Below are 22,137 nucleotides of genomic sequence, written 5' to 3' on the forward strand. Positions count from 1 at the left end.
AAATAAACCTCAGATCAGTGCCACCCCATCTTTTTACTTGCCAGTCCTTCTGCTTGAATCTTTTGGGGGAAATTGCTTGCATTTAGCAATCATTTCCAAGTACTACTCTAGGTTGCTGTTCTCTGAGACCAATGAGTTACGTGTTTTTTGGATTATGACTTGTGGGGGCTAGAGGGATGGCTCAGCAGGTAAGAGCACTTGCTGTTTTTACAGAGGACCCAGGTTCAGTTCCCTGCATCCACATGGCACCTAACAACCATCTGTAACTCCAGCTCAAGGGGATCCAGTGCCCTCTTTTGCTCTGTGTGCACAAGGCATACATATAGTGTTCATATACATATTTATGAAGCATCTATACACATAAAATGGAAATGAATCTTCAAAGAGTATAATATGTATCCTAGGATACTAGAACTTAAACCTGTCTTTTATACATTTTTTTTTTAATGATTTACAACTTAGCACTAAGTGCTATAGAAGAACTTGACTTCTGAAGGAATAGAATCTTCTGGCACCGTAGAAAACTTTGATTTACTGTTCTGGCCAGGAGTCCACAGCATCAGTGCCTGTGCTAACAGATAATGCTATAGAACTGGGTTGTTTTTTGCAGGGAGGGGGTGGTTTTTTTCTTCCTAAGGTAGCCTATTCTCAATGGATTATTGAGGCCCAGACTACCTTCTCTTCTGCAGATAACCAAACATGGGAAAACAAGATGACATGAAAGGAAAACAGTGCAGGCTGGAAAGATGGCTTAGCACTTAAGAGCACTGATTGCTCTTTCAGATGACCTAGGTTCAGTTCACAGCAGCCACCTTGCAGCTCACTGTAAACTCCAGTTCTAAAGAATCCAACACTCTCTTCTGACCTCCTCAGGCATTGCAAGCATGTAGTGTACAGACATATATGCAAGTCAGACACCCATACACATAAAAATAAATTTTAAAAAAATTTGGGGTATGGGGACCTGGAGAAATGGTACAGTGATTTAAGAGCACTAACTGTTCTTCCAGCGGTCCTGAGTTCAATTCCCAGCAACTACATGATAGCTCACAGCCATCTGTAATGAGATCTGATGCCCTCTTCTGGTGTGTCTGAGGACCGTCACAGTATACTCTTATACATAAAATAAATAATTCTTTTTAAAAATTGGGGGTATCTCTTTTATTATTATTATTATTATTATTATTATTATTATTATTATTATTAATCTTTAAGTCTTTTTTTTTTTACAATCTAGTCGTTATCTCCCTTCCAGTCCAAACTCTGACGGTTCCTCATCCCATTCCTCCTCCCCCTTGACTCCAAGAGGATGTCCCCACTTCACACGACCCAACCCACCCTGCCAGGACTCCCCACTCCCTGGGGTCCCAATTCTCTCGAGGGTTAGGTACATTTTCTCTCTGAGGCCAGACCAAGCAGTCTCTGCTGCATATGTATGTGTCAGAAGCCTTGGACCAGCTGGTGTTGCTGCCTGATTAGTAGCTCAGTGTCTGAGAGACCTCAGGATCTGGGTGTGCTGAGACTGCTGGTCTTCCTGTGGGGTCACCTCCTCCTCAGCTTCCTCCATCCTTCCCCTAATTCAACCACGGGGTCCCCGACTTCAATCTGTTGATTGGGTGTAAGTATCTGCATCCGTCTCAGTCAGCTGCTTGTTGGACTGTCTGTAAGCACACCATAACATCAGTAATAGTGACAAGCCTTGGAGCCTCACCTTGAGATGGATTCCAACTTGGGCCTGTCACTGGATCGCCTTTCCTTCAGTTTCTTTTCCATTTTTGTCCCTACAGGGTTGTTTTGTTTTTTTTTTTTTTTAAGTTTTATTCATATGAGAACACTGTCACTGTCTTCAGACACACCAGAAGAGGGCATTGGATCCCATTACAGATGGTTGTGAGCCACCATGTGGTTGCTGGGAATTGAACTCAGGACCTCAGGAAGAGCAATCAGTGCTCTTAACCTCTGAGCCATCTCTTCAGCCTGTCCCTGCAGATCTTTAGACAGGAACAATTCTGAGTCAGAGCTTTGGACTGGAATAGCAACCCCATCCCTCACTTGATGCCCTATCTTTCTGCTGAAGGTGGACTCTACAAGTTCCCTCTCCCTGCTGTTGGACATTTCATCTAAGGTCCCTCCCTTTGAGTTCTGAGAGTCTCTCTCCTCCCAGGTCTTTGGTACATTCTAGGGGGTACCCCCATCTCCCAAGGGTTCATAATTCCATTTATTCTGATGACCCTCAGGGCTTCACTCCTGTCCCCCATCTCCAGTACCTAATCTTGCCCCCCTTCCCCCTCCCCCACCCTCTCCCCCTCTCCCACTCTCTCTCCCTCTCCCACCCACATCCTTCCCTCTATACCCCTCAACCCCCCACTGATTACTAGTCTATAAGAATTGTTACGCGGGGTTGGGGATTTAGCTCAGTCCTAGCAAGCACAAGGCCCTGGGTTCGGTCCCCAGCTCCGAAAAAAAGAAAAGGAAAAAAAAAAAGAATTGTTACGCTGCTGCCCTTTGCAGAGCTGTTTCATTAAACTTACTTCCCCCATTTATTGTCTTTGGGAACATTTTTTAAGATAGGGTCTTAATCTGTAGTTTTGGGTGTCCTAGAACTCACTCTGTAGATCAGGCTGACCTCAAACTCACAGGCCATCCTCTGCCTCCAAGTGCCAGGTTTAATGGTATATGCCACACCACACCACTCTACCCGTTTGACCTGTACTTTCATTTTTCTAGCCTACTCCAGTAGGATCAGTTCATGTAGATTCTGGTGCATCTGCAATAACTCGAGAAAGCCACACACACAGGGATCGACCATCACAACAACAGCCTCTTAGAAATCAGGTATGTGTTAGTTTTAGTTGTTTTAATCATTCCCCTTCTTTATAGCTACTGCTAAAACCCAGATATGGAGTTCAGAAAAAATAGCTGGTTTAGTATGGCATTGGAACGACTGTCAGAGCAGGAGTAATGCACTGAGATGAGGCACATAAGCTAAGAGTCTGGGCCTGAGCTGGATGGTGCTGCAGGCCTTTGGTCCCAGCACTCAGGAGGCAGAGGCAGGCAGATCTCTGTGAGTTCAAGATCAGTCTGGTCTACAGAATGAGTTCTAGGACAGCTAGGGCTACACAGAGAAACCCTGTCCTCTGTCCTGAAAAAGGAAAAAATAAAAAATAAAAAAATAAGTATACCTGACCCTGCAGGAATGAGTCATTGGCTTTTAATCTCAGCATTAGGTAGAAGCAGACCGATCTCCTACCTACCCCCAAAAGAAGAAACAAAGACAAGAACAGACTCCAAGCCTCTGGGAGTACTCTGGTTTTCAGGAGACCTGATCACTAACTGTGCATTAGGATCTAAGGTCTGAAGGACCGCTGGGCATGCAGATAGACCTGCAGATGAATCTGGGGCTTGTGCTAGCTTACTCTTAGTTTACTGATAATAAGGATGGGCTTGTCTTTTCAGCTGGTATAAAAATGCAGGCTGTGCACAAATACTCAGGTTGATTTGGAAATTGTATAAGATGCCTTAAAGATGTAGTTCAGGGGCAGAGTGTTTTCTGGGCATGTACAAGGCCATGAATTCAGGATCTGGAACAGCCACCAAAAGAGAAAGAAAGAGGGCTGAAGAGACGCTCAGCGGTTAAGAGCACTGACTGCTCTTCCAGAGGTCCTGAGTTCAATTCCCAGCAACCACATGGTGGCTCACAACCATCTGTAATGAGATCTGATGCCTTCTGGTGTGTCTGAAGAGAGCAACAATGTACTAATAAATTTAAAAAAAAAAAAAGAAGAAAGAAGAGTCATCTATGCTTAGAGCCCAATATAATGGGGCATGTTTTTAATTAGAGTTCTTTTAAATTGGAAACAGTAAGATTGCTACAAGTAGAGGCCAGTGTAGACTACATAGCAATAGTCTTGTCTCAGAAAGCCAAAATAAGTAAGTAAATAAGTCTTCACAATTTTCTATCAGGGGAAGGGAAAGTGAACAAAACCAATGAGAAGTTGTACTAAAAAATAGTAACAGAAGTAATGCTGGGAATAGAATTCTGAGTGACATTTTTATAAAACATTATAAAGAAGTTTCAGTTTATAATAAATAGAATGTGTAGGGATAGGGGGTAGTGGCTGCATGAGTTCAGTTGTAGTGCTTTGGAGGCAGAGAAAGACAGACCTCAGCATCCAAGGCCAGCCTGGTCTACAGAATAAGTTCCATGACAGCCAGGGCTACACAGAGAAACCATGTCTTGAAAAGCCAATCGGTCCCCAGCTCCGAAAAAAAGAACCAAAAAAAAAGAAAAGCCAAGGGAGAAAAAATAAGAACATATAGGAAGAGAAAAGAGGTGAAAGTACAACTATAGTTACTATGCCTTGCCCATGTTTTAGTAATGGTTTTAATCAGTCTATGACATAAGTTTCATCAAGACAATTTTGTACATGTGTTTTGTTGTACTTTGTTCAGCTACCCCCATCATCCTCTCATCCTCTCTCACAGATCCTCTTCTCTTCCAGTAGTCCACTTTCTGTTTTCACACAGATACATACATTTTAAACCTAGATTGTCCTTGTGAGAGAAAATAGAACAATTTTGTCTCCTGCTACCATTGCCCTATCTTGTTCTCTGTTCAGTAGACTTATTACTCGTCCCCACTTTCATGTTATATAAGGGACCACCCTGTGGCTGGTCAGAGATAGCCATTGACCAGCAAACCTAATAGCCTCAGAGATAAGTAGAGAGCTTTTATTTCCAAAGATCTGACAAATAGGTAAGCCATGTAACTGGGTAACTGTAATACAGGCCAGAATAGAGAAGCATTAAAAAGTATTACCTCGGGGTTGGGGATTTAGCTCAGTGGTAGAGCGCTTGCCTAGGAAGCACAAGGCCCTGGGTTCGGTCCCCAGCTCCGAAAAAAAAAAAAAAAGAACAACAACAAAAAGTATTACCTCTTGAAATTGGCTTGTTTGTTTGTTTGTTTGTTTGTGAATGACAAGGTCTTTGTAGACAAGACTGGACTTAAACACAGAGATCAGTAAGAGTGCTGGGATTAGAGAATGACATTATTTCACAGGGAGAGGGGGGAAACTGCATTTGAAGTGTTATGGAAACAGAGGTGAATAGGACAGTCTAAGCAGAGAGAACATGACCAGTACTAATAACCATGTATCTAATAAAGGAGCCCTAGGGATTGAGGCTAGAAAAATGGAAGTTCCCAAAATGCTGGAATTAACTTCAGTAGGCATGTGGGCTAGAAAGCAGAAGACTGATAAAGAGGAAACTCACTTTAAACCTTTTTTTAACTTGGCAGCTAATACTGAGATCAATGAGAAAGCAGTAGATTCTAGCTGGAGAGATAGCTCAAACAATAAAGTATTTGCTGCACAAATATGAGGACATGTTTTTTGATACTGAGCTATAGTAGCACACATTCATAATCTCAGGCAGGACAGGTAGAGACAGGAGGATCCCTAGTCCTAACTGATCAGTCAGCTGGTGGAAGTCATCAAGCTTCAGGTCCCAGTGAGAGGCCATGTCTCAAAAAGCAAGACAGCTGGCTCCTGAGGACATGACCTCAAAGGTTGTCTTACTCATCTATACATCTGGATCAGATGTAAAGCACTTGTTCAGCCTGTGCACAATCTTGTTCAATCATCGAATACATATGAGTGTAAATAAATGTCCATTTCTGCCCTTTATTTTCTCTTCTGTTTTTTTTTTAAAGATTTATTTATTTATTATAAGTACACTGTAGCTGTCTTCAGACACACCAGAAGAGGGCATCTGATCTCATTACAGATGGTTGTGAGCCACCATGTGGTTGCTGGGATTTGAACTCAGGACCTCTGGAAGAGCAGTCGGTGCTCTTACTCTCTGAGCCATCTCTCCAGCCCTTCTCTTCTGTTTTAATTTTTTTTTTATTTACTTTTTGTTCTGGAGATAAAACTGAGGACCTTAGACAAGTATGAACTGTGAACTACATTCTTAGTGCAAGCCCCCCCCCCTTTTTTTTCCTTTTCATTTTTATGTGACTTAAAACAAATGCAAAAACAACTTTCTGGAGTGGAGTGATAGCTCAGTTGCTGAAGTGTTTGCCCTGCAGTGAAAACATAAAGTACCTATGTGAAGAAAAGGAGAAGACTAGCAATGAGGAGAGGGGACTCAGCAGTTAGGAGCACTTGCTGTTCCTCCAGGGGACCCAAGTCAGGTTCCTTAAAAACAAAACAGAAAGCTGGGCATGGTGGCAGGCACAGAGCTGTAATCCCAACACCAAGGTTGACCTCTGGCCACACATGCATGTATACATAAATGCTTACACATAAATGCACACACCAAAACAAGTAGAACAAAATCAGTGTTTATAGAAGAAGTAATTGTTTTGTGTATATATCATAAACCCTAAAGAATGCTAACTGTCCAGTAAACAGAATTTTTAAATGTTTTTTTTGGCATATATTAGCTATACATGATGATTGGTTTCCTTGTGACATTTTCACATGTTAATGTGTTTTGTTCATATTTATCATTCATCACTCTCTCCCTCCCCCTCTCCCTTTCCTCTTCTCAACTAGTTCCTCTTCTACTTTCATACTGCTTCTTCAAAGATTTATTTTATGTGTATGTATGTGCATGTGTGCTTGACAAAATATGTAATAATATATGCGCACACATATACATGATACACACACACACACACACACACACACACACCATGTATGTGCAGATGCAGAAGAGGGCATTAATTCTCCTTGAACTGGAGTTACAGGCAATTGTGAGCTCTCCAATATGAGCGCTATAGGGACTGAACCCTTGGGACCTCTGGAGGAGCAGCAAGTGCTCTCTACTGCTGAGCCTTTTCTCCACCTGCCGTATCTTCTTTTGTCTTTGGTGACCCTTGAGTTTAATTGGGGTTGCTTACTGAGGAATGGACAATTTACCAATGACTACAGGGCTGAAAAAAAGTGTTCCACTCCCAGCAACTAGTAATTGCCTAAAGATCCTCAAATACAGTGGGTCTTTGTGGGTTCCTCTTCTTGCTTTTTCCTCCCAGCATGTTTGTCTTTGTGCTTTGTATGTGCCTAGTGCTGACAGAAGTCAAAGAGGGCATTCGATTCCCTGGAACTGGAGTTACAGACAAGTGTAAGCTACCATTTGGGTATTAGGAACTGATCTCAGGTCCTCTGCAAGCACTCTTAACTGCTGAGCCATCTCTCCAATCCCCTTCAGATTTTTAAGTATTTAAATCTTGGGAAGCTGGGCACACACCTGAAGCAGGGGCATCATGAGCTTGATGCCAATCTGGAGTTATATAAGGAAACCTAATTCTACATAATAGTGTAAAAACTTGAATACTCTATTTAAACTTTACTAAATTAGTTGTATATTTTCTAATGTTATAAAAACATGTATTTAGTTATCTAGGTATCAGATAATGTCACTGGGTTTTATAACATGGTATAATTTTGCTATATACTACAGTCTTATTTTGGAAAACTTAACACCAAATATCTATCACTAGAAATAATTGGAAGGGAACCATCAAAGTGGAGTATACTCTAATCCCTCCTCACAGGTCACTAGTGGGATGATGGTATGCCAGTTCAAGATCAACTTAAGCAACGTAACATAACCCCACAGGGAAGGAATATTTATATCCCAAACCCCACTTGTAGAAATTACACAGTAAGCAAGTTAATACAGCTACCTCCTGATTAAATATCCTTATTCCCAACGGAAATGACAGCAAATCTGACCAGAATCTTTCACAGTACTGTTATTATCCAGGTGGTCTCATAATCTGTTAATAATGAGGAGTAAAGTGTAGCTTTATAGGAAATGTCTGTTCAGTCACTTACTAGTGACCTTGAAGCAGTTCTTATCAATGAAATCCTTAGAGGAAAATAGTCAATATGGAGCCTTAAGCTATGAAATACACATTTATAGTTACCAGTACTTCTGAGATTTATAAATTCCTTACCTAGTGTTCGTATACAGAAGCAATATTCTATTCTAACACCTGCTGTTACTGATATTAGCAGCAATTAAAATGTGAATTACTAATCCCTCATCACTTCTCAAATTCCTCATTTCTCATTTGTTTAAACTTTAGGGCTGTTCCACGGCTATGGGGCATGATGGCAGAACTTCCTTGGTCATGTGGCACAGGGCATACAGTCTCCACAGAACAAAAGTCACACATAAGTAATATTAGTATGAGATCTTTTTTAAAAAGAATTATTTATTCATTTTATATATGTATGAGTACACTGTAGCTGCTTTCAGCCACACCAGAAGAGGGCATCAGATTCCACTACAAATGGTTGTGAGCCACCATGTGGTTGCTGGGATTTGAACTCAAGACCTGTGGTTGCTGGGATTTGAACTCAAGACCTGTGGAAGAGCAGTCAGTGCCCTTAACCACTGAGCCATCCCTCCAGCCCTAGTGTGAGACATTAAACAACAAACAGGTAAAGAAGACATGAGGACAGCCTGAATGGCAGCAGAAATAGAAACAGTCTGAAGAGTTTTAATTTTTGAGAGATCCTATTTTTGCTAATAAATATCTACCTTTTTCTTTCTAAAAGAAATTCACGGGGCTGGAGAGATGGCTCAGTGGTTGAGAGCACTGACTGCTCTTCCAGAGGTCCTGAGTTCAAATCCCAGCAACCATCTATAATGAGATCCAATGCCCTCTTCTGGTGTGTGTCTGAAGACAGCTACAGTGTACTCATATATAATAAATCTTAAAAAAAAAAAAAAGATTCACATTAGTCATGTCAATTAGTAAACTGTTTCTAATTCCAAATTAGATCCTATTGGCACAAAAAATCAGAAACTTTATTTTTGTCTTTCTGTGCTTGTTCTTAGCATGTAAGTCTCATTTAAAAAGATATTAGGGGGCTGGAGAGATGGCTCAGTGGTGAACATCACTGGCTGCTCTTCCAGAAGACCTAGATTCGGTTTTCGGGACCCACATAGTGACTCACAACCATTTGTAACTCCAGTTCCAGCATGTCTGATCTTCATAGACACATGGTATACATACATACATACATACATACATACATACATACATACATACATGTAGGCAAAACACTCATACATATAAAACAAATCTACAAATATTTTAATAAGTAAAATATTTTTTAAAAACTAAAGAAAACTACTTTGCTCATTCATTTAGATATGAAAGCACATTCCAACCACTCTTCATCTTGTTGGTCAGATATGGTGTTTTATGCCTATACTCAGCATTTGGTATGCCTGAAGTACAAGAATTGCTATGAATTTCATGCCAATCAGGGTTACCAGAGTAAGACCCTGGTCTCAAAAATGGAGGAGGAGAAGGAACAGCAAAAGAAGAAAAAATAAGTCTTGTGATCATTAATTCTTGAGAGTAGTAAGCTGCCTGCCTATTTAAGGAAATGACATTGTCTTGGTTCCTCATGGGAAGACGTTTATCTGCTCAGTTATTTAATCAATGAAATTATAAATATGACTGTTTGCTCAATATCTTTTAACTTTCTGAACTTGATCTGCTTAGTGGCTGCTGAAACCCCACTCTGTGGAAGCTGAAGGTGGTTCCCAGCCTTTGGTTGGCTCCCTCTACTCTTGGTCAGTACAGGTTTTCTTCCTGTTGACGGGTTGCTTCGTTAGTGGAAAGGAATGCCGTCGTAGCACTGTGTCTCGGTGTTTTGCAGCAGTTGTTAGTGTCGAGTTTCAAACAAACCCTGCAGGAACACTAACATACTGGATTTTGTTGTTGCTTTCTGTTGCTTTACCTTCCTTCCATACCCTGCTGTCATGCTCCCTAATGCCTAAGCAGACCACATCTTCAGAGCGCCGAGGAGAGTGGGAAATCCAGCCCAGCCGGCAGACCAATACCTCATACCTGACGTCTCACTTGGCCGCAGACCGCCATGGGGGTTCAGTACAGGTACCTACCCTTCCCTGGCCTTAGCCTGCTAGTAGAATGCTGGCTTGCTCTTGCATTTTGGGTTCCTCTCAGATGGACGCTTACAGCAGGGGTGAGTTGGTTCCTTTTAACTGAGTTTCTCTCTATGTAGACTTTGGTAAAAGTAATTTTTTTAGATAATTGCTGCTTTTTTGTCATTGGCTTAAAAGTATCTATGTGATATCTGTATTGAGTTAACCTGCCCTACAATCTTGATCTACTCATGACCTGTAAAATACCATCAAGGTAAAAGTGTGTTAGTATATGAATTGAAAATTCCTGAAACTTAAAATTGGAGCCTTCTAGATACTAGAAGTATATGTGTGTAGCTCATCTGATGATGATAAATTATTTAGCACCTAATAGCCTGGGAGTGTTGATTACAGGGATTTCCTGAATGAATATCTAAGAAGTTGAACTGTTTCTTCTTTTTCCTCTCTGGAATAAATTTGGTCTTGGAAATTATTTCTGTTTTTATTTGAGCTAGCCTGAGTTTTTCTTCTCTGTATAGTATCAGGAACATCTTCTGTCTCTTCAGTTTTCTTGTGTATAACTTTTAAAGTCATAACCAGAAAAAATAAATCAACTGAATATTTTTCTCATACTGATGACCAGTGGGTTGAAGCATAGAAATGAACTTCCTGCGTGTAAATAAATATAGGCCTGATCTTCTAGAATATGCTTTTATAAGAAATGATTCGCTGAAAGTCTTTTTATTCATAAGAAATTAAAACACATTTAGCCCTATAAAGTACTTGATAGAAACATGAAGATAAAAGGCTGAATTGACAGATTTGCTCTTATCTCAGAGCATGACAGCATAGGCAGGCTTGAGGCTGGCCTGCTCTGAGCACTGTGTGCCAAGCCAGACAGGTATAAATCCATAGAAAGGTGAGAAAACAGTAAGAGCAACAAAATAGTGGAAATTGAAAGGCAGATTAAATAGCAGGAGTCCCAAAAATTGAATGTTGGTCTATTCACCAAGCTTTTAAGTTGAGTCAGAAAAGCTAAAAAAGATTGGTTGAGGGGTTGGAGAGATGGCTCAGCAGTTAAGAGTGCTGGCTGGGTCCAAAGGACGCAGGTTCAGTTCCCAGCACTTACATGGTAAGCAGGTCACAACTGTCGGGAACTGCAGTTCCAGAGGATCTGATGCCCTCATGCAGACATACGTGTGGGTAAACACCAGTGTACATAAAATAAAAATAAATAATTCAAGCAAACAACAACAAAAAAGATTGGTTGAAAGTCTAAGAAGGCAGAGATCCTACATGTTTCTTCACCAGAGACCACGCCTTTATTTGGAGAGGAGAAGTGGGGTCAGTCCATCCCATCTGATTCTGTATTTGCCTCACACCTACCTCCTACCCTCCCCAACAAGCCTCACCATGTTTCAGGGGCAGCACCAGCCAGGACCTGAGAGAATCTTGGATAAATGAAAGCATGACATTCTGTGACAAACATGTGGTTGATATATCGTTCAGCTGTGATGCTTCACAGAAGTGCTGAGTAGATAATACTGAAGGAAAACTCAGTGACAGAGCTGGAGAGAGGACTCCGCAGTTAGGAGCACTCGTTGCTTTTGCAAAGGTCCCAAGTTTGTTTCCCTGCACCCACATGGCACCTCACAACCATCTGTAACTCTAATTTTAGGATCTAACACCCTCTTCTGCTTCTACAGGCACTAGGTACACATGTGGTGCACAGAACAGACAAACGTGCAAGCAAAATTCTGATACATATAAAACTTGAAAAAAAATTGATAGTTTTGTTTAAGAACAAAGTGTAATTTTGCTAATAGAAAAGCATGACAAAATAACATCAAATCAAAGAGAAAGCAGTGAAACAGTAACAGAACATAAAATGAATTATCTAAAAGTGCAAAGCTCTCTCGTTGTAGAAAAGTAGACTCCCTCGTCAGAACTACAGCTCCCTCTTCTGTGAATATTGTGTTAACAGGTTATGTATCAGTCAGTGCCATGGAGAAATTCCTTCGGGAGTCACATGATTTCATTCCCAAAAGTTCAGGATATTTTACATATTATATTCAAAATGAAATGCATTTCTGCTATAAAAATAAATTAAGGACAAAAATGTTTATTATTTTTGTTTTAAAGTGGGTCTCTAGACTAATGGATATGAAGTGCCCTTGGAGGCAAGGAAGAGTGGGTGAATGGTATCCTGACTGACTGACTTATTTTTCCATGTATTGCTTAGAAAGCAAATAGCTAGGTCTGAACATTCCAGGCAAGAAGTAAATTTTGTTGTATGTATGTATGTATGTATGTATGTATGTATGTATGTATGTATGTGTATATATTTGTTCATTCTCTCTCTCTTTCTCTTTCTCTCTCTCTGGAAAATATAACCATCCAAAAATAAAGGGTACTAACACCATTATTCTCCCCAATGCAGTAGCAGCCAAGTCATCCTGAAGTATAACCCCAGATTGTCAAGACCTGTCAATTGATATGCACCCTCTTATTTTCACGTTGTTATTAGGGCCTTGGAGAGATGGATCAGCAGTTAAAGCATATAGTGCTCTTGCTGAGGACCTAAATTCATTCAGTTTCCTGCTTAGTTCATCAGGCAGCTAACTCAAACTGCAGGGGATTTTACACCTTCTGGTCTCCCTAGGTACCCTGCACTCATATACACATACCCATTGACCTAGTGTGCTTTCTTTTTTGATAAACACCATGACCTGGAACTTGAAGGGGAGAAAAGGGTTTATTTCGCTTTCATCTTACTCTCTAAGGGATGCAGAACTAAAGCAGAAACCCTAAAGAAACATTGTGTACTGTCTGACTTGTTCAGTCTGCTTATTTATGCACCCAGGATGACCTGCCCACCACGACCTAATTTTGGGTTCAATCACTAGTACTGCAACAAATAATGAATGAATGAATGAATGAATGAGCAAATAAATAAATAAGAATTAATAATCTGCCACTGATGGGTTCGGTCCCCAGCTCCGAAAAAAAGAACCCAAAAAAAAAAAAAATCTGCCACTGATATATAAAAATTAAGTTAATATATAAAATTATTTTGTTTTTACTTGTTTAAAATTGTGTTTTAGAAATTATGTGTCTGTATGTATACATACCACATATTAAGGTGCCCAAAGAGGACAAAAAAGAGCACGTGATCCCCTGGACCTAGAGTCAAATGAAGCTGTGAGATAGATGATGTGTGGGTGGGTCAGAGGGACTGAAAGCAGATGCTTAAGAGGAGCAGGCGCTCTGAGCTGCTGCGCTCTCTGGCCAGACAAACTTTTGGATTTTTGAGACAGAAATGTATCTAGTCCTGACTGGCCTTGAACTTTTTATGTAGCCAAGACTGCCTTTGACCTCCTAATCTTCCTGCCTTCACATCTTGAACAATGCAATTACATATGCTACCACACATGGCCAAGACTATGCTTTCTAGAACAACAGATGTCTGTGTGTTTTGTTTCTTTGTTGGTTAGTTTTTGTTTTTGTTTTGTTTTGGAGGGGGAGGTTGGGTTTTATTTGTTTGGTTTGGTTTTGGTTTTGCAGACAGGATCTCACTATGTAGCTCTGGTTGTCCTGGAACTCATAGACACCTGACTCCCCACTATGTCTGCCTCCCGAATGCTAGGATTAAAGACATTCATCACTATGCCTGCCTTGATTTTCCTCCCCCACGACCCCCAAGCAGGATCTCTCTGTGTCTCCCACACTAGCCTTCAGGTTGTAGCCATCTGACCTCAGCCTTGAGCACTGGGATTGCCGAGGTGCACTACTGATGTCTGGATATACGTCTGCATGATTGCACTCTGCAGAGGTGCTTGGTGAAGTCATGTTATATTTAACCTGTATACTCTGCAACATCATCTCTCTTTGATTAAAGGCAAATTGCCAGGAAGAAGAACATTGGTTTGTTTAAGTTTGGACACACCAACTTAATGAGAACACCCTGGTTCCTGTCTTTCTAATATTTGCACAGATCTTCTGCCTGTACAACCTTAAGTTCCAGAAGACAAAACACTTTTCTTCTTCCAAAAGATTACTCTGAAGTTATTCAAATTAAATTATATTGTGAATTTTTAGAAATCTCTACAACCAAGTAAGGGCAGTGTGACTTAAGAATTAACAACTGAGGGTGCTGGAGAGTTGGCTCAGTGGTTAAGAGCACTGGCTCAAAGGACATAGGTTCAATTATCAGCACCCACGAGGCAACTCAAAACTGTCTGTATCTCTAGTTCCAGGGCACTAAAAAAAATCACACATACATACAGGCAGGCCGAACACCAATATACATAAAATAAAAATAAATAAATCATTTAAAAAAGAGTTAGCAGCTGAAGCATTAATCATTTTGGTACGTGATATCTTCTCTCAGTGACTTTTTTTTTTAGATTTATTTATTTATTTTAATGTATGTGAGTACACTGTAGCTGTCTTCAGACACACCAGAAGAGGGCATCAGATCCCATTACAGATGGTTGTGAGCCACCATGTGGTTGCTGGGAATTGAACTCAGGACCTCTGGAAGGGCAGTCAGTGCTCTTAACTGCTGAGCCATCTCTCCAGCCCCACTTAGTGACATCTTGAAAAATAGGAATTATTATTTAAATTTGTCAGATTTCTACAAAGGATATTACCATTAATATATAATGTGTGAATATATGTGTATATATATTGAATATGTCTCTATATATTCAGATAGATAGATAGATAGATAGATAGATAGATAGATAGATAGATAGATAGATAGGAAGGGACAGACATTTTCTTGGTCTTCCTCATATATAATCTTACATGATTTTGTATAGCCAGACGAATTATGTGACTAAAGCTAATATGGTTACAGCAAAATAAATGTGGATATACCTAATATGGAAGTCTTATTTTTCAGTAAAGAGTATACTAAAATTTCAGCAGAAAATTATAACATTGATATTGTTTAAAGTATAAATAAATTGAGGTCAGGCATAGTGGCACTCACCTTTAATCCCAGCACTCAGGAGGCAGAGGCACATGGGTCTGTATGTATGTGCCTGATTTATTTGCGATCTTATGCTTTCTGGTATAGATTAAAATGTTGACTATAAAGTGAGATAACCTTAGATTGCCCAAGGACATTGCTTATAGGAACAGAAGCAGTCCCTAGGGAGGAGACATTATAAAGGACAGGACATGAAGTGCTGTTAGCAAGTGCCATAACCCAGGCACAGGTAATTCTCAGGAGTGACTCTCACTAGTAGTTCTCTCATGTTGAAAAGATAAGATATGCTAGGATAACTTTGAATTTCTCTTCAGCTCATGCTGGCTACACACTTCAAATCCTCCTGCCTCAGATACCTGAATGCTGGCATTATAGGTTTGCACCACTACACCTGGCTTTTAGCCAAAACATCTTACATAACATTTGATCTGGTTCATTAAGAATCAGTGATTCAGGGCTGAGGATATGATTCCATTATAGTGCTTCCTAGAACACACACAAACTTTGGTTTACTTCTCAGTGCTACAGAAATAAATTAAATAAACAAAGGAACATTTTTAAAGATGTATTTAATTTATATGAGTACACTGTCACTGCCTTCAGACAGACCCATCTCTCCAGTCCCTACAAACAAATATTTTAAAATGGCTGCTTTCATAGGATGAGCCAGTTCCCAGTGTGAACAGTAATGTATGCTAGAAAATATGTCCATAGGACTCACAGCAGAACTAGGGCAGTCAGCAGGATGTGGTTCTCAATCAAGTTAACCTTCTCTGCCTTTCTTATTTGCTGGGCTTCCTCCAACTTCTACTTTGAAAATTCCAAGTCTACAGAAAAGTTTGGAAGATCTTTAACCTAGATTAACAATTTATTAAGGTTCTGCCACATTTACTTTAATTTTGTGTGCTTGCATGTGTATGTGTATATATTCGCTTTCCAGACCTTTTTGAAAGTTAAGACAGTATATTTTAGCTCCGTGCACTTCGACCTAGATCTCAGAACGAAGATATTCTTTCATATAAACAATGACACCCTTGTCTTCTCCAAGAAAATAAACTTATATCTAGCAACCCAAATCCCAGTTCTTTAAAGTTTTACAGTACTCAGCATCTAACCAAGATTCCTGCACTCCATTGGTTGTTTTGCCTCTCCCTTCTCTTTCAGTCTTTCAGTTTCTCTCTGTTTTGTTTGTTTATTTTGGTGGTTTTGTCACTCTTGCTCTGTAGCCTATGCTAATGCACATCTCACTGTATAACCCAGGTTAGCCTCCAACTCATGGTGATCCTCCTGTTTTAGCCTCCTGAATCCTAGTAATATTAGGTATTCACCACCATGCCTGATTCCTTAGTTTCTTTTTCCCCCTGCATGAATGTAAGATCACCACATGTGTACTGGTGCTCCCAGAGGTTAGAAGAAGGCATCAGATGCCCTGGAACTAGAGCTGTGGATAACTGTGAGCTCACTGTAGGCACTAGGAACTGAACTTAGATCCTCTGCAAATGCTCTTAACTACTGACTCACCTCTCCATCCCTGTAAGTCCTTTAATCAGTATCAGTCCACAGGGACTTTTTTTTAAAGGTCTTTTTAATATGGTTCTTTTTAAAGAATCCAAGTCTTCAAAAGTCTTATACAATTCTGAATTTGTCTAATTTTTTAAATTATGATTAGATTCAGAAAAATCTGTTTCAGAGGAAGGAAAATATTGTGTTGTATACTATCCATAATGTTAGACTGTCTACTAATCAGAGATACTAAATTTGAGTCTTCCTCAGTCAGGTAAGTCCAATTTTAATGTAGGCTTCTTTTTTTCTCAATAATTATCGTTGTTGTAATTTTCTCAATCATGAAAAAAGTCGGGATGGAGAGATGGCAGTTAAGGGCACTGACTGATCTTCCAAAGGTCCTGAGTTCAATTCCCAGCAACCACATGGTGGCTTACAACCATCTGTAATGGGATCTAATGCCCTCTTCTGGTGTGTCTGAAGACAGGAACAGTATACTCACATACATAAAATAAATAAATCTTTAAAAAAAGAAAGAAAGAAAGAAATCAGGCATGATGTCTTATACCTGTCATAACCTACCTCTATGGAGATTAAGTCAGGAGCAGTGTGAGAAATTTATATAGTACTGTAAGTTTATATAGCTTGGGTTATATAATAGGGGCACCAGGCCAGGTCTACAGCATAAAATCCTTGTCTCAAGGAAGGAAGAAAGCAAGCAAGCAAGGAAGGGAAAGAAAAGAGAAAAGAAAAGAAAAGAAGGAGAAAGGGCCCAGTAGATATTCTTGTGCAGAAGTAACAGTGGTAGGCAGTATTCATTCAGTCTGCCCCCAAAGGAGTGGACATTCCCTTCCACTTTGCTTTTTAGGATAAATTAGGAAATCTTAGACAATCCACTGTTAGTAAAACTCCCTGGCTTGAGGCAAATAAGAGTATCACTAAGGTGAACATTTTTGAACCATTAGTATGTCTCATGGCTCTGGGCTGAACATTTACTGTGGCTTATCTTGCATGATGACCTCATAGGATAAGCATTACTATTGCCCCATTTTACAAATTAGAAAGCTGAGATACAGAAAGATCAAAGATCCATAGCCAGTAGAGCTAGAGTTCAAACCCATGGCTGCCTGATTTTAGAACATTGTTCTTCCTTCCTATTTTTCACTTCCTCCAGTAATGTATAAAGTATCATACCCAGTTCTGTCCCATTCCTTACTTTATAAGCCTCACATCAGTCTGTAAGAACAGTCTCAAATAGATGAAGTTACTTACCAATAGCATAAGTTGTCTGAACCATTTATTCTATTTTGTGGTTCTCTCCCATGTTTCAGCCAAGATCTTTAACAGCAGAGTGGTTTGTGCTGGCTCCCCTTTCCCACCCTCCAGCACCCACATAAGCAGGAGTCATGTGCTGGCAGTGAAAGCAGGTGGCAGGAGCGGCTGCACAACAAGACAAGCCTGATCGGGTCCACACTAACCAGATGACAGGAGTGGGAGACAGAGCCTTCATTGACAGTTCGGGGACCATCAGTGAGCAGTGGGATGACAGTGAACCTGAAATAAAGGCCATTGAAATAAGACTTGTTTTCCAAGGGAAGTTTGTCCTTACCGTCTTCCCTCTCACCAGAGGGGCTGTAGCAGTGTTGTTTGAGTAATTTCAAACCAGTACTGAAAGCCTTGAAGAAATTTCTGAAAGAAAGTGTGATTATTTATGGTTTCTGGCACCCACTCTTGGTCCTTTAAAGGCATTATTACCTAAACTATATAATTATATAGTATAACAAACTGAGAGTAGTATTTTCCTACCATGAGCAAGGGGGCAAAATGAGTTAATCTTTAGAAGTCAGCTGTACAGTTAATTTTTAATACAGAACTATACATACTTTTGAAAAATGAATAAATCTGTGGACAAACAGATGGAAGCCATACATGCACACTGACCCTAACTTAACACTTGGTTAAGTCATTTTGTAGAGTTTCATCCATTACAAAAGAATAGCTGGTGCTTGCTGGGGGACAGCAAGGGCATGGTAGGTAAATGCACTGGCCACCAAGCCTGGTGTCCTGAGTTCAACTGCCCAGAAAACACACTGTGGCGCTTGAGACTGCCCCTGTACACTTACTTACACATCAGTATGACTTGATTGTTGTAAGTAATTGAGCCAGGGAGATAGGTCAGTTGGTAAAGTTCTTGCTGGCAACATGGTGACCTCAGTTGGAGCCCTAGAGCCCATGGTTTGTTTGGTTTTTGTTTTGCTGTTATTGTTTGTTTTATTGTTTTAGTTTGGTTTTGGTTTTTGATTTTGTTTTGGTTTGGTTTGGTTTTGGTTGTTTTATTATCCCCAACACTACTAATGGTAGCTTCCCTTGTAATCCCAATACTGGAGAAGTGGAGTCTTGGGAATCTCTGGGTTTCACAGGCCAGCCTAGCCTAATCAGCAACCTGCATGTCCCAGTGAAAGACCCTGACCCAAAATAAGGTGGAAAGTTCCTGAGGAGTGATACCAATATTCACCTTTGGCCTGCATGGGCACACGCACGCACACGCACACACGCACACACACACACACACACACACACGCACACACGCACACACACACACGCACGCACACAAATAATGGTGACATATTAAATATGGGTTTTGTAAGGATTGAATTTATACATAGAGTGTAACAAAGTGCTAGCCACAAGTAGGTACTCAATATGAAAGTAATTGTCAATGATTATATCATCAAGTTAAGCATTTTGACATAATATAGGTCTGGGAACCCTCTCTAAATCGGGACAGTGTTCCCTTAACCCAAGTAAACACACATTCTACACCCTGCCTGGCTAGTACTTTGCCTAATCTTTCTTAATCTACTCTGGTGGTAGCAGGTGCTTCATATAACCATGATGTTTATTGAAGTCTGTCTTGTTTCAGGTGGTTAGCTCAACCAATGGAGAGCTGAATGTTGATGACCCCACTGGAGCTCACTCCAGTGCACCGATCACAGCTCATGCCGAAGTGGAGGTAGTGGAGGAAGCTAAGTACGTTCGTCTTTTAAAGGGGTTGTCTTGTCGTTAAAAGGGTTGTCTCCTCATGGGCTGGAAACGTCTGTCTCCTCTGTGTGCTGCTCGTCATAGCCTGGATTCTTCATGCTATGTCCACGGTTTTCTTCTGACCTTTTTATTTTTTGCATGGTGCATTAAGGTTGCTGCCACCCTTTTTAGCTCCTATTTCTGGGATAGTTACATTTTTCCTATCTGCTGAAGGCAGACATAGAGCGATGCAGTAAAAGCCACAGTAGGTCGTAGCCAAGAGCTTCTTAGAGGCCGTGGAGCTTCTTGCTCCCTGTGGATTACAGAGAAAAAAAAATGTTAAATCATGGGCCATGGTGTATAGTATCACATTTCTAGTTGCCTAACCATTCCAGAGGGATGGTCCTGATTAAAAGGGTTTGGCAGACATTTTGCTGTCTTTTAGGCAGTCTGGGCTCAGCAAAACTAAGTACATCAGGCAAAACAGTTATTTTTGTAAGTACAAGAATCTTGGGACGGCAAAGAAGTAACCCTAATTCCAAGAAGCAAGGCAATTCCTCCCTTCCTTCTCTGCTTCTCTTGCATGCATATGTCTTGCTGTGCTCTCCCACTAGCCCCTTGGTGCTTTCTGCATGGTCTGTGTTTAAACTCTAGAGATTCGGGGCTGGAAGGTAGTGCTGCTGACTGCTGCACAAACAGCATTTCTACCACTTTTCCTTTTTTCTTGTCCCAAACTCAAATCCAGGTTTAAACTCCAAGAAGATATCAGGTAGGGAAGCTAGAGAAACATGAGTCAGAACTCCTGCCAATCAATCCTGACCTTTCTTTGAAGTTCTTTGAGAATATTCAGTGTCCAAATGTTTTCTCTGGGGCAAGCAACATATTTTTAGTACAAATGAGAACATGCTTACACCTCTGGGCATCAGTCAGGGTCACCACACATTGTGGATTTTCTTTGAGATGTACTTTGCATGGTTGTATTCGTGGCCATCTCTTTGGTGAGCTCACTTGGCCTTTAAAAGGTCTTTTTCTGCTTAGCAGATCAAAAAATTGAATAAGTGTGACTTCAGTTCTATCTTGTTGATACCTGTAGACAAGGGATTGGCTGGAAGGTAATGCCAGCAGGAGACTATTTTAGTAATTAAACACTCTCCTTACTTCTCAGGGCTTGGGAGATTTTAATGGTGCTTATAAGCGTTTCTGTCATTCTCAGTAAATTGTATGATATTCCCACTTTCTGAACTCTCACCCTTGGCTGCACTTTGGAATCACCTAGAATATGTTAGAAAATACAGATACTTCTGCATGGCCACAGATATTTGAAGCTAATTTATTAATATCTGGCCTAATAATGAATATATTTAAAAGGCCAGGGAATTCTAATGTGCAGCCAGGATTGGAAACTACCACACTCTGCACTCTCTGATCTTGAAAGAGAGCCACATCTTTTCCCACCCTACCCCATCTTCTCCCCATTTCACATTTGTACCTGTTCAGAAGTTAAGGTCTGACTCTAACCCAAATGAACTTTAGTGTTAGACCCTAAATAGATTTTATTTTGGACCTTTTCATTTCATTTTGGGTAAATGTGTACACTCTGTGTGTGAGTGTGGTGTTTGTGTCCAGTGTGAAAAAAGGAGGTCATCTATACAGAAAGAGCTCAGCCTGTTCTGTTCTGTTCTGTTCTGTTCTGTTCTGTTCTGTTCTGTTCTGTTCTGTTCTGTTCTGTTCTGTTCTGTCATATTCTAAACACTAGAGTTCGAGAGGTTAACATCTTCCCATTTAACAGACAGGACCACTATACTTCTTGCCTCAGCTCCAGACCTTCTGAAAAGTATAGAAACTAAAAGAGTAGTTATCTTTGACCAAATGTCACTCAAACCCTGTGTTTGGGGCATTTTGTATACTGGTTCTGATAGCAATTTCATTAGCTACCAATCCACCTTGCCTAGGGAATTGTCAGGGCTCAGCCATGTGTCTGTGGTATATGTATGTTGCTATATACTGAGTAGGGACATAGTAGCCATATATTCACTAGCTGATTTTAATGGAAAAGTCGAAGTTAGAGAAACCTAAGGTGTCCCAAACAACCCCTCACTGCACACGGGATGGTGCCATTTGTTCATTAAGCCTGTCGATAGGATAAGGGCTGTTGCCTATTTTGGAGTTAAACTCAAGTACAAGGAAAGTATGAAATGTTTACCTCCGAGTTTATGGTTTTAGGTTCTTTTTCCCAGCTTATTTTGTGTAAAGGCAAAACAAAACCACAGGATGATGGGTTTTGATTTGTGTAATACAAATAGTCATTTGATTTCCCCTTTCTTCTAGCTACAGGGCACTTTTGAAGGAATGATGAGGGCAGATGATTTTTAGGTTGATTTTTTTTTTTTAATCAATACTTTTGCTATATCTTGACAATTGTGGACCTGATTTCTCCTGAGATTTAGTGTAATTAGAATTTAGGTCATTCTTTGGTGGTTATAACCAAGCAGTGTATTCCCTCATCTAATAAGATAAAGTATCTCTTAAACTTTTCCTCCCTCCAAGAAGACCTAAGTACTAGTTGCCGCTTCTCTAATTGCAGTGTGGAAGTTAGCTGAACGTTGTGGAAGACCTGGTATGGGAATCATATGGTTCACAGCCAGACACATTTCCTCTTTCCCCTGCTGCCTTCCTGGAAGTTGCCCTGGAAAGCCCACCCTGAG

General features: G+C 40.4%; 1 protein-coding gene and 1 long non-coding RNA gene across 13 annotated transcripts in view; one reads left to right on the forward strand and one right to left on the reverse strand.

The window, feature by feature from the left end:
- The window catches only part of LOC148004211 (uncharacterized), a 37,708-nt gene extending 19,907 nt beyond the window's left edge, over positions 1–17,801 (reverse strand). The window contains exon 1 of the long non-coding RNA XR_015627788.1: positions 17,684–17,801. This is a non-coding gene — a long non-coding RNA (uncharacterized LOC148004211). The remainder of the gene's footprint in view (positions 1–17,683) is intronic.
- The window catches only part of Csnk1g1 (casein kinase 1, gamma 1), a 137,178-nt gene that overhangs the window by 104,604 nt on the left and 10,437 nt on the right, over positions 1–22,137 (forward strand). For 5 of the 12 annotated variants that reach the window (NM_001431619.1, NM_001431621.1, NM_001431618.1 and 2 more), the window contains 3 exon segments: positions 2,728–2,835; positions 9,812–9,922; positions 19,335–19,441. In NM_001431619.1, coding sequence (NP_001418548.1) covers positions 2,728–2,835; positions 9,812–9,922; positions 19,335–19,441 — 326 coding nt within the window. 12 annotated transcript variants of the gene reach the window in all.

Source organism: Rattus norvegicus, chromosome 8 (genome assembly GCF_021556685.1).
Source record: "Rattus norvegicus strain SHRSP/BbbUtx chromosome 8, alternate assembly SHRSP_T2T, whole genome shotgun sequence".
In the NCBI taxonomy this organism is placed as follows: Eukaryota; Metazoa; Chordata; class Mammalia; order Rodentia; family Muridae; genus Rattus; species Rattus norvegicus.